Source organism: Malania oleifera, chromosome 10 (genome assembly GCF_029873635.1).
Source record: "Malania oleifera isolate guangnan ecotype guangnan chromosome 10, ASM2987363v1, whole genome shotgun sequence".
NCBI lineage: Eukaryota > Viridiplantae > Streptophyta > Magnoliopsida > Santalales > Ximeniaceae > Malania > Malania oleifera.
Genome location: NC_080426.1, coordinates 10,696,669 through 10,708,945, shown reverse-complemented (window position 1 = coordinate 10,708,945; position 12,277 = coordinate 10,696,669). Strand labels below are relative to the sequence as shown.

General features: G+C 39.4%; 1 protein-coding gene across 1 annotated transcript; it reads left to right on the top strand.

Annotated features, from left to right (window-relative positions):
• The first annotated feature begins 251 nt into the window (after nt 1-251).
• LOC131165577 (beta-glucuronosyltransferase GlcAT14A-like) lies at nt 252-10,392 on the top strand. Its single transcript, XM_058123501.1, has 4 exons — nt 252-980; nt 2,678-2,753; nt 2,853-2,968; nt 9,511-10,392. Exons 1-4 carry the CDS (start codon nt 488-490, stop codon nt 10,029-10,031), a joined length of 1,206 nt encoding a protein of 401 aa, XP_057979484.1. The 5' UTR covers nt 252-487; the 3' UTR covers nt 10,032-10,392.
• The last annotated feature ends 1,885 nt before the right edge of the window (nt 10,393-12,277 follow it).

The following is a 12,277-nucleotide window of genomic DNA, read 5'->3' as shown; positions in this document are numbered from 1 at the left end:
TGCTTGATTATTATAAAAAATAATGTTATTTTCAATAATAGTGTTTTATGACTTTTGTCATCACTTTTTATTATTTTATTTTTATTGTTATATTATTAAATAATATGATGCATGATTTTATTTTTATTTGAAATATGCAACATAAATTATTTGTTAATAGCTTAATTTCACGTATGTGAGAAATTTTAAATTTGAATTTATATAAATTTAAATAAATATAATATTAAATTTATTTTTAATTTGTCCGAACTGAGAGAGACACAGATCCATGGATCTTGGAAGATATCCCGAGAGAGCGCCAGTATCTTTTGAAATTCAACATCAGAGACCCTGGTTTTATACAACACCAGAGCCATTGCATCTCTCTCTCCCCGTGTACGTCTATGGCGTGTCATCTCAGAAAAGTAGATAAACCTGCCGAGAGAAAAACCTTCGAAAACCCCCCCTTAATTTGAACCAGAATGCCCCAGGGACGCAAAACCCTCCCATGGCCAACCTCTCACTGCCCCTTATCTTCTCTATCCTCCCCCTCTCCCTCCTCTCTCTCCTCCTCTTCCTCGCGCCGCGAACCCCATTACTCCGTCCCCGCTCTCGCTTCCTCTCCGCCTCAAATCTCACCGACCCACTTCCCCCGCCGCCCCGAATCGCCTACTTTGTTGCCGGATCCAAAGGCGACGGTGCTCGAATGCTGAGGCTTCTCCTCGCCATCTACCACCCCAGAAACCAGTACTTGTTGCATCTCGACCTCCGCGCGCCGCAGCGGCAGAGGGAGGAGCTCGCGGCCCTGGTTCTTTCGGTCGACGCTTTCGTGGCCGCAGGGAATGTGGATGTTGTTGGGAAGGCGGATTCTGTGAACTACGGAGGGTCGACGCCGCTCGCCTTGGTTCTTCATGGCGCTGCCATTTTGCTGAGGCGCGCCCAGGATTGGGATTGGTTTGTAAATCTCGATGCTTCTGATTATCCCCTCATTCCTCAAGATGGTATGTTCTTCCAAGTTTTGATCCTTATCTTTTTTTTTTTTGGTTTGAGTACTACCGTTTAATAGTTTAATTGGGCATGTGAAATTTTAGCGGTGGCTATATTGTGTATATTGTTGCGTGGGGAATTTAGGAGAAAGTGGGAAAAAGGATGTGGAATTTGGGGTATTCTAGCAATGCTTTAGTTTGGGATTGCTGTGTGGACTGTAGGAAAATCAAGTTTTTGTAACAGCTAGCTCTAACGTACTTTATATGCATTTAGATAGAGCCAAGAGGAAAAAGAATCTTGGATATGGTGTTTGTCAATGCCCTGTTTGGATACTTTATTTGGAATATGTAAATGTCATTCTCAGAACAATAATATAAGGCATTGTTTAAGTGGTGAGTGAGAATGAAACAAATCTGATTCCCATTCACTGGTGGAGCTTGGTGTCTTCAAGTGGGTGTGGTTGGAGTTGGGCAGGAAGCCAGGGAAGTAGATGCAAAAGAGGTTTTCTTAAATAACACCGGTTTTGGTGTTATCTGAGAAAGAAATTTTGACTAGTGTCATTAGTACCCTAAAAAAAATTCCTTAATTTTGTAAATCCTCTCTTGAGGCACCCAAACAAGGAATTTTTTATAGAAAAAATAGTTTATGCCTTTTACAAATGAAAAATCTCCTTGACATATGATATTCAAATGGGGTTGCAATTCCTAACATGCCAACAAGGTTGGTTCTAGAAGAAGAAATTTATATTCCTTTGCTCAAAATAATGTGACTTTGCCTATTGAAGAGTGCTGGAAGCTCCTGCAATTATGAGTTTTGCAATTGCCATTACCATTGAGCAAGGGAACAGTGGTTTATATCAAATAGCCATAAGCATAATATCCACCACAACCATCATCATTGCTTTCATTGTCATTACAACCATTGCAAACATTGTTGCTGCTGCTGCTGCCATATCTAATGTTGCAGTTGTCACTTGTCTTGCCACTCAAAAGTGCCTTCACCACCCCCACTTACAGAATGCCAGTCTCCACTCTCTATCAATGCCATCACCCCTCACCACAGTAGATGCCCCCCAGCATTGCTGTTGCCTTTGTCCCTCATTTCTGCTTTCAATGGTGCCTCATCACTGCTCCTAGTTTTATTTATCAAAATGACATTTTTTTTTTATGTTGTGTTGATCCTACTTGTCCTGAGATATTAGATCTTATTGTGGTTTTGTTAAACAGTGGTATAGCCCCTGTATCATAAAGTGTGATTGATGCGATACTTATAATATGCATAAGATGGTGAGTTCACAGTTTCATGATCTTCTCTTAAGCCTAACTGGAGCTACACATATTCAATATTGTGGTCGAATTTTGTCATAATTTCTTTCAAGTTGTTGCCAGGTTTACCTATAATGGGAAATTTTTTGTTTGTTTCTGTGTGATTGTTTGACAATTTAATACTATGGTGACTTATCATGGTGACTCCCCATAGACTAATCTCATTGGGAAAAAAATGGCAAAGCATTACTGCTGCAACTTAATAAGTGTTATTCTCATTATCCTCTTTTTTATGAAAATGCCTCTACAATTAGCAAAAGCAATCACAAATTGTATCTGCCGTTGTGCTTATTCTTGTCACACATGAGATGAACCTTTTGCAATTTAGCAAATTAATTTTCTCATATTTGAAATTTGACACTCTTCATAGGCTTTTTGGCTTTCAGATTTTCTCCATATTCTGTCTTTTGTACCAAAGGAGTTTAACTTCATAGAGCACACTAGAAGTATTGGGTGGAAAGAGTAAGCACTACCATTTATGTGCCTTGTTTTTATTTTTATTATTATTATTAAAGTCGAGAATCTATAAGTGCTGATAATGAGCTATAATTTTGTTTCCAGGTACCAACGGGTTATCCAGATTGTTGTTGATCCTGGTCTCTATCTTGGATCAAAAGGAGGAATGTTCATGGGTGACAAAAGGCGTACGCTGCCAGGAGCATTCAGGTTTTTCACAGGTAGAACTAATGCAAATATAATATATCTGTGTAATCTGGTTTTCTGGAAACCCGTCCAGTTTGAGAACTGAGGGATGTCTTAGGGTATGACTCGTATTGGTTAGGCAGCCGCACCACCCTGCAACTTATGTTGATATTGCTAAGAAGACCAGCAGCCCTCCACCAAACAGCTGCCTACCATGTTTGAAATTGTAGCCACCTTCTTTGACTATCCCCCTCCAATATGTGTATATATATGTGATGTATGTGTGTGCAGCAGAGTGTGTGAGTGCAGAGTTGCAGTGTGTGGGCTTTGGGCTGTGTTGTGTGCGTGCAGAGAGCTGTATTGTGAGAGAGTTGAGAGCTGTGCGTTGTAAGAGAGGTGTGGTGTGGTGTGTGTGAGGCAGAGTGAATCCTTGTAGTGAGAGTGAGAGAGGAGTTGAGGGCAGTAGCCTCCTCCTTCTCCTTGTATATTTCTCCCGGCAGTTATTGTGGATTTTGTGTGCTCCCATGGATGTAGGTCACAGTGGATCGAACCACGTAAATTTGGTCTCGTATTTTTGTTGCGTAATTTTGCTTGTGCGATTGTTGCTCGTAGATCACTTCCCAACAAATGGTATCAGAGCGAGGTTGGAGTAAAATCACCGAATTGAAGCAAAATTTCTAGATTTGAGCCTCTGCCCAGTAGCTCGAAACTCAGTTTTGAGACCACCAAAACATTCCTCTCGTCAAGACGAAGCTAATGGCAGTAATCGAAGCTCAAACGGAGCTCGGAAGAGGCCGCACTCACTCACACACGCCACGGGCAGAAAGACCACATTGCCACGCACCCTCACACGCGCCTACGCGCCGGCAAAAGTCCAGCGTATGTTCAGAGGTTGAAGATGTTAATGTCAACAGCCACGTAAAAGTTGAGTCAGCGCCCGCGTCAACAAGCGTTAGGCCACGTCATCGGGCCACGTGGCGCCACATCAGAGCGCTGAGTCTATTGCACAGTTAACAGCCACGTTAGCACGGGCCCCACACACGTCGGCAGCTGTACAGTGCCATGTCATTAGGTGGGACCCACGGTGGGCCCAGTGCGACGTTAGTAGGTGGGCCCACTGCCACGTCAGTAGTGGGCCCCACATCAGCAGGTGGGCCCCAGGACACGTCAGCAGGTGGGGACCACGACACCATGTCAGCAGACGGCGTCAATGGCCGTTAATGTAACAACCTGCTACTATATACCATTTTTTTTTCCCTTAACTTATATAAAACATATAGTAAAACTGTCTGTACTACTGAAAACATCTCAGACCCAAAGGAGCATTGAGGAAAAACTCTATACACAATACATTCCTAAGCAGCGGTAAACATGAAATTGTAAACAATTATATATAATACCAGAAATTTAAAAAGTCCCAAAATATACATCACAAAATACCCAGTGACGTCATCAAAATCTTGGGATCTACCCTCAACCCACTGACACCACAGAAACACCTACCCTTCCAGAAAGGGCAGCGCAAGAACTCCTTTATCCGCGAGCCTGATCTGCTCGCCTAACTGGATCACCTGAAAAATGGTAAGTCACTGGGATGAGACAACGCTCAGTAAAAGGAAATATGCTATTACTAGTGCGTGGCTACTGAGTTACATATTTAAATCTACTATTATAGTACTTGACATTGTAAAACTGTTAGTCTAGTATACTATACAGCTCACATTTATTATAGCTTAAAATACAATTGGATATCTGAGTTTTCTAATCACACACATTTCTAATATTATAATAAAACTGTTGTTGCACTGTATATCTGTATATATTAATATATATACAAAAACAACTGTGATAATACCCTGGGAACTAAATGTCATGATTTAACCCCTCATGACAGGGTTGTGCGACCCGTAGGCGGGACTTACTTTGGTTGGCCTACCAGACAAGTCAATCCACATCTCTATCAATCATCTGGCCCATTGCAGTTTCTCCAGGCATACTCCTACTCTATCTCGTCTAACCGACCAACTCAACCCAGCTTTTTGGGAAGACTGCAATCTCTTCAAGCATAGTTAGACGAAATCCACATACTATCTGAGATATGTGATTGCACTCTAATATGAAATAGCAACAGTACCGTGCTCTGCTGTCTGAATCTGACTGAATTTCTCCACAGGGTCTGATACTATTTAGTACTGATATATATATATATATATATATATATTTATCTTACTGTTTTTACCATGATATAAAAATAATCATAACATCTTTAACCTGCTCTGCACAATCTGAATTTCTAACTGAATAGTTGAATAAACTGAATAACTGAGTGTTATGGATCTAAAGTCATGACATTCTGAATATTACTTTAAATTATATTTTCTGAAAACTGATATCAATATTTTCTTGCTAATAAGCTGTAAAACATGATATTTGCAAAACTGCTTAAATACTATAATAAACTGTAATAAATTCATGCCACACAATAGAGTAATTAAATCCCATACTTTAAAATTTACATCTCTTGATATAATAATAATAAAATTTTGGAAAACTGAATAATAATGCTGATACATATAGAATTTCCTGGTAAATTTTCTAAAATTCCTAGCATAGCATATTTCCCTTACCCAACTACTGAAAAGCCCCTACAGTGTCTCATTCTACATCGGCAGGGTTTCTCGTTCAACATCTTGAAAATAATATCTCCCTGAACAAAATTTCAATATTTCTTCAAGTACTACATTTCTTCCAACTGTAGGAAAGTCAAATATTGAATGAAAAACCTTATCATGAATTTGGGATGAAATCCAAGTTAACTCCCCTAATGATCCACTCCGGTAGACTTGAAGAGAACTTTCCAAGGAGTGTCGTGGTGGCTTTGGATCGTCGAACCGGTAAGGATCCAGCCTAAAATCTTAGAGAGAAGGGGGAGGGGGCAAACAGGAGAGAGAGAGAGAGGGTTTTCTGTGTGTAATTCTGCAAAAAATTTCGAGTTAAGGTTATTTATACACTGGCCTTCGTTGACGAGGCCACAAAGGAAGTTCGTTGACGAACGTTTATTTCTCGTCGACGAAATTCAGAGCTGAAAATAATCTCTCGGTATCTCCTCATCGAGGAGACACGTGTCCTCGTTGACGATTCCAATAAGCCACTTCGCGTTCGTCGACGAGGACCTTTTGTGACCCCCCTTTACAATTTCCTTTCTTTCTCCTTTTATTATTTAATTAATATAATTCCTTCGAGTTTTTACAGTTAACACCGTTAGGAATATTCTGTTAAGGGAGGGAATGTTCCATTAAAGTTAATGGAGAGTTGACTTTTTTGACCAGTTTGACCAGGCTTTTAGGAGCCATTTCGGGTTGGTTTTTCGAACGGCTTGAACCATTTCTAAGGTTTTCGGCCGTTCTGGAGCCATTGGTGGTGTTCGTTTTGAAAGATTCAGAGTAGAATGGCAGGTGTTGGCACTTTATAGTTTGAGGTTGAGAGGTTTCATGGGCGGAACAACTTCAGTTTGTGGCAGAGCACGATGAAGGATATTTTGGTTCATCAAGGCTTGATCAAGCCGTTGATCGGGAAGAAGTCAGATGATTTCAAAGATGATGATTGGACCGAATTGGAGATGAAGACGATCAGCACAATCCGATTGTGTCTGGCAAATGAAGTTAAATATTCGGTGTTAGACGAAACCTCACCGATGGAGCTCTAGAAGAAATTGGAGCAAAGGTATATGTTGAAGTCCTTTACCAATAAATTGTTTCTGAAGAAGAAACTTTATCAACTTCGAATGAACGAGGGTAGTCTTTTTGATCACATAAATGATTACAATAAGATTTTGACCCAGTTGTTGAGACTCGGCGTAAAAATTGATGAAGAGGATAAGGCACTTCTACTTTTGTTGTCTCTACCAGCTTCATTTGATGGTCTGGTAACTGCATTGCTCGTGGGGAAGGATACCTTGAAGTTGGATGATGTGATGGCATCACTTCAAAATTCTGAGACGTTAAAAAAGCCGATTTTGACGTCTCGTGAGTAAGCTTTGGTAGCTAATAGTGAGAGACAAGGAAGCAAAGATTGAAAGCTCGAAAGTAAACAATGGCGTTCAAAATCAAGAGGACAAGATACGAGCGAGGTCGTATGTTATTGGTGTGATAAAAAGGGGCACTTCAACAGAGATTATGAAGATCGAAAACAATACAAAGAAGAAAAGAAGACACGAGAAGGAGTAAATGTATCAGAGCATGCCACATGGCATGGTAATGATGAGGTCCACGTAACGGCGAGCAGCTTACATCGAAAAATCAGTCGAAGAAATGTGCAGTGTCGATACTGCAAGAAGTACGGCCATATGAAAAGGGAGTGCCGAAAGTTGATGAGAAAGAACATGAATGCTCATGGCAGTCCAAACGATGATGGATAGGTTTTCGACTCTGGGAGTTCAGTTCATGTTTGCTTTAAGAAAGAATTTTTTCATTCTTTCAAAGAAGTTCGAGGTACGGTATCACTCGGTGATAGGTCTTCATGCGATGTCAGAGGGATTGGATCTGTGAAGCTGAAGACGCCTATTGGAGCAGTCCGTATTTTGGATGACGTAAACTTCGTTCTAAGGATGCAAAGAAATTTAATCTCCCTTAGTTAGTTGGATTCTAAGGGTTGTCAAATCTCTGTCGCAGGTGGAGTTATGGAGGTGACCCGACGTGACTCAATGATATTTACTGGGAAGGAGTCTCGTGGGCTGTATCAATTGATGGGAACCACAGTGGTTGGTGGTTTGACCTTAGATGATGATAGCGGCACGTCGTCAAAAACGAACAGAAGAGTTCGGTTTGCCAATGAAGAAGGTGGTACTCTTTGCATGGTTCAAACGTTTGAACCAAGTTATGCAGACTTGTCTTGATCGAATTCGTATCAAGGTGGAGCTGTGGACTTGGGAGTTGATACTCGCCAAGGTGGAGATTGTTAGGGCGTGACTCGCATTGGTTAGGTAGCCGCACCACCCAGCAGCTTATGTTGATATTGCTGAGAAGACCAGCAGCCCTCCACCAAACAGCTGCCTACCATGTTTGAAATTGCAGCCACCTTCTTTGACTATCCCCCTCCTATATGCGTATATATATGTGATATATGTGTGTGCACCAGAGTGTGTGAGTGCAGAGTTGCAGTGTGTGGGCTTTGGGCTGTGTTGTGTGCGTGTAGAGAGCTGTATTGTGAGAGAGCTGAGAGCTGTGCGTTGTAAGAGAGGTGTGGTGTGCTGTGTGTGAGGCAGAGTGAATCCTTGTAGTGAGAGTGAGAGAGGAGTTGAGGGCAGTAGCCTCCTCCTTCTCCTTGTATAATTCTCCCGGCGGTTATAGTGGATTTTATGTGCTCCTGTGGATGTAGGTCACAATGGACCGAACCACGTAAATCTGGTCTCGTATTGCTTGTGCGATTGTTGCTCGTGTATCACTTCCCAACAGGATGCCGAGATCTCTCAGTTAATTATTAATGCTCTATACCTATCCTCAAAGCTACCCTGTTGTGGAATATTTTTTTAGTGTAGGAAGTTGAAAGTGCTTGCCATTGACCCTCTCATTGTTGTCTTATTGCTACTGGTAATTGTATTACCAATTACCTAGTTGAGTTGCCAATGCAGAACAGTAGTCACTAGTGAGGGTGTACTGCAAGAGAGACATAAGGAGGAGATAAATAGAGAGGAGACCAAAAGAAGGAAGAAGAGAGCAGGAAGGAGGAAACACCCAGCAACAATAAACCCCCAAGACAAATTGAAAAACAAACCCCCACATAAAACATAATCCTAATTAATTACTTATAAAGCAATTGGGGCTAAAATCCAATAACTTTTTCATCAAATTCTTCTTAGTCAGCCTAGAACAAAGGTCCTTCACTGTCGGGCTTCCTTCTTCTACATCAGTTGCCTACTTACCTCTTGCGAATTCTGTTGAGATTGATTGTTGGAGGGCAATCTGAGAATGCAAGCATGGGGCACCAAGTGCTTTAGATTGATTTTTGTAGCTGAAGATGAACAAGCTTTCATGTGAAATGCAAAGTCATACCAAGCAATCTCATTGGCAAAAATAAACTTGAGATGGGCATTTGCATTGAGGAAGTTGCTTTTGTAAATGTTTGTTATTGTTAGGACAATTCACTTAATTGTGTCATATAATTGAAATATAATTGTTATGGTATATGCACTACATGATGCCTTCTGTCCATCTTAATTTAGATCATCAGGGTCCAAGTTTTGATTGGTTGAGTCAAACATTTTGGAGAAAATCTTTTGGAAGAACAAAGGCAGATTTAAGAAATAAAAGTTTGATACAGTGACAATACAGTATCTGGTTTTGTAGTTTTTGTGAAGGGAATAGTTTAAAAGCAAAAAATAAATAAAAAATGCACGATCGAAATGGAACATTTTTATTGCTGTTCTATTCACAAACTTGTTGACCAGTTTCTTACAACTACCTCTTCTTGGTTTCTTTACATTTGTTTTATGATATTTTAATTTTTCATTATTCTAGACACGTGTGAACACCTATTTCTGTATTCATTGCTCTAATCAAAATTTCCATGGTAACTTCAGGCTCTCAACATGTGATTCTGAGTCGCAAGCTTGTCGAGTTCTCCATCTTGGGATGGGACAACCTCCCAAGAACACTCCTCTTGTTCTTCACAAACACTAGATTCTCAAGCAAAGGCTACTTTCAGACTCTTGCTTGCAATTCCAAAGAGTTTGTAAACACAGTCATCAACTCCAATTTGAGATTTATAGCATGGGATAACCCTCCCCAAGAAGAGCCCCGGAATCTAAGGCATTCCGATTTGAAGAAGATGCTGAGGAGTGGAGCGGCTTTTGCTGGGAAATTCCCCCATAACGATCCTGTTCTGGACAGGATTGACTCAACAATTCTTCACCGAGGTCAGGGTACAGTGTCGCCGGGAGGGTGGTGTTTAGGTAAGGCAGGAAGGGGCAGAGATCCTTGCTGGCAGTGGGGTGATGCTAATATTCTCAGACCAGGGCCAGCTGCAAAGAGATTTGAGAAGCTCTTGCTAAGATTACTGAGAAAAAACTCAACCCTCCATACTAATCTGTGCATTCAATGATGATCTGCGGCTGCTGTTCTTCTGTTGTGGATTATTGAGTTGTAGATTCCACTGCCCAATCTTCTTCTTCTTGTTATCACATTGAGGTGATTAGATAACAATTGCAGGCTCTGAAATGATGAAGTTTGGATAATTTCTTCTTCTTCTTTTTTTGACTCAAAAGATTTTGTTGGAGTCAACTCAATACAAGTTAAACAATTAATGAAATCGACCGTATTGAGTTGTGGCTCATATTTAGAGGATATATACTTTAAAACTGTTACAAATGTGAGGGCTCAAGGGTTAGCAGGGCCCATGAACCCTCCATGTATGAGACTTTGTTTGTTTAAACTAGTGAAATGGGGATGCATTGGTGCTGCAATGTAACTGTATATCATATAAGAGTATTTTTGGGTTTTCATATGAAGCTATATATACGCATTGTAGCCAAGAATTGAAACCTTAAGACAATTTTCCATTTGATAGTGAAAATTGCACAGGAATTTCATGGGGCATAGGTATGTTGTCGAACCACGAAAATTCAAGTTTTTCTTATCTCATTTGATTTTCTTTAATTTTCATATTTGCTATGTGTGCCCACACCCATAATCTTAGGGCATGATTTTAAAACAAACCTTAAATGTAGACCAACATAAACCTTAATTGTGCAATGCTTGCCCCTTTTTGTTTATTTTTCAATTAGTTAAGGGATTATATTAATGCAGAAAATATGATGTTCATATTTGTTGTATGAGTAAATTAGCCACTTTTATAAGTAATACTATTACTTCATTAATAATTAAAAAAAGATGATAACGATAATTAAAATTTTAAATTTTGTGGCCAATCAATTAATTAGACATTCTAATTGCTAGTACTCATGCATAAAAAGTCTAAAGAAAAGTGTACACTATTTTTTAAATATAAAAGTTAGAGCATTAGCAAATATATTTTGCAACAGTGAAGAAAAATAATCAAAAAAGAAAATAACATCATTTATTTCAACACTACAATTCACAATATAATGTTTACCACTAAAAAATAAAAAATACTTAATATTACAATTATTAAATAAAAAATGAAGTAATCTATGTTCATAAAAATTAAATTAAAGGAGGAAACAAATTCAGCTGGCTTTGTGCTTTGTATGCTATATGATAAACCCACATGATTAATAATTGCAAAACAAAACAAATGTAATTTTTTCATAAACAAAATCGATAAGTTGGTGTTTCATTTAATGTGAAAACCTTCTGAAATATTTCAATAAGATCTTTGACGTTTATTAACTTGAATATATATAATAATATGCAACAAATACTTATTTTTATAATATATAAAAATATTAGTTTGATATTATAATATTATCGTATTTTACAGTATCTTAATATTATATGATATTTATCAAATTTTAATACAATAACATTATATTAATATAACACAACAATATATTTTATTAATTTTTATTCATAATAATTGATGCAGCCAAAATTAGTACGCCCATATTTGACAAATATGTCCATAGAGGCAATTGAAAGGTCGGCCTTGGCTGATGCTAAGTGTCTCGCATAACTCTCGCAAAACTATGAATTATCCCCAGTGCAGTTACGAAGCCTGCAATTGATAGCTTGCATAACTGTCCATATGTTACTTACAACTCATGAGTTGCTTATAACCCCCTATACATAATGGTGTCTCATAAATGCCAAGTTGGGGAAAGGATTGCCCACATTACTATAAAAAGGAGAGGCGAGGGGCAAGTAAGGATCTCATGGACACTCATTCACATTTACCATTGCAATTTGAGCCTCCACTTCTCTGACTTACGCATCAGAGTGATCCCCCAGAGTACACCCTAGGTCCTCCAAGTCATCCTTGTTTATTTCTTCTTAAGTGGTTATAGTCGAAGGATGAAGTAGTTGAAGTAGTGCAATTTTGGGCAGCAACAGTTGGCGCCATCTGTGGGAACTTTTTGAAAAGTTTTCCGTCCTTGACCATGACCACATCACATAATTTCAAATCAGAACCTACTGGGGAAAACCAATCTCCCCAGTCAGTTCACTCCACTTAGACTAATAACACGAGTGTGCCACTTAGTGACTTTTTAGCCTTCCAAAGGAGGGTAGAAGACATGTTCGCCATGATCTTGCAGTAGAAGAAGGATTATGAGGAGCATGGCCCGGAGGTTGATAGAACTGAAGAAGTGCTTGAAGGAAAGACAACTGTCCCACAAGAGATTGCTGTAAAGGCTAAAGACTCGATAAGAA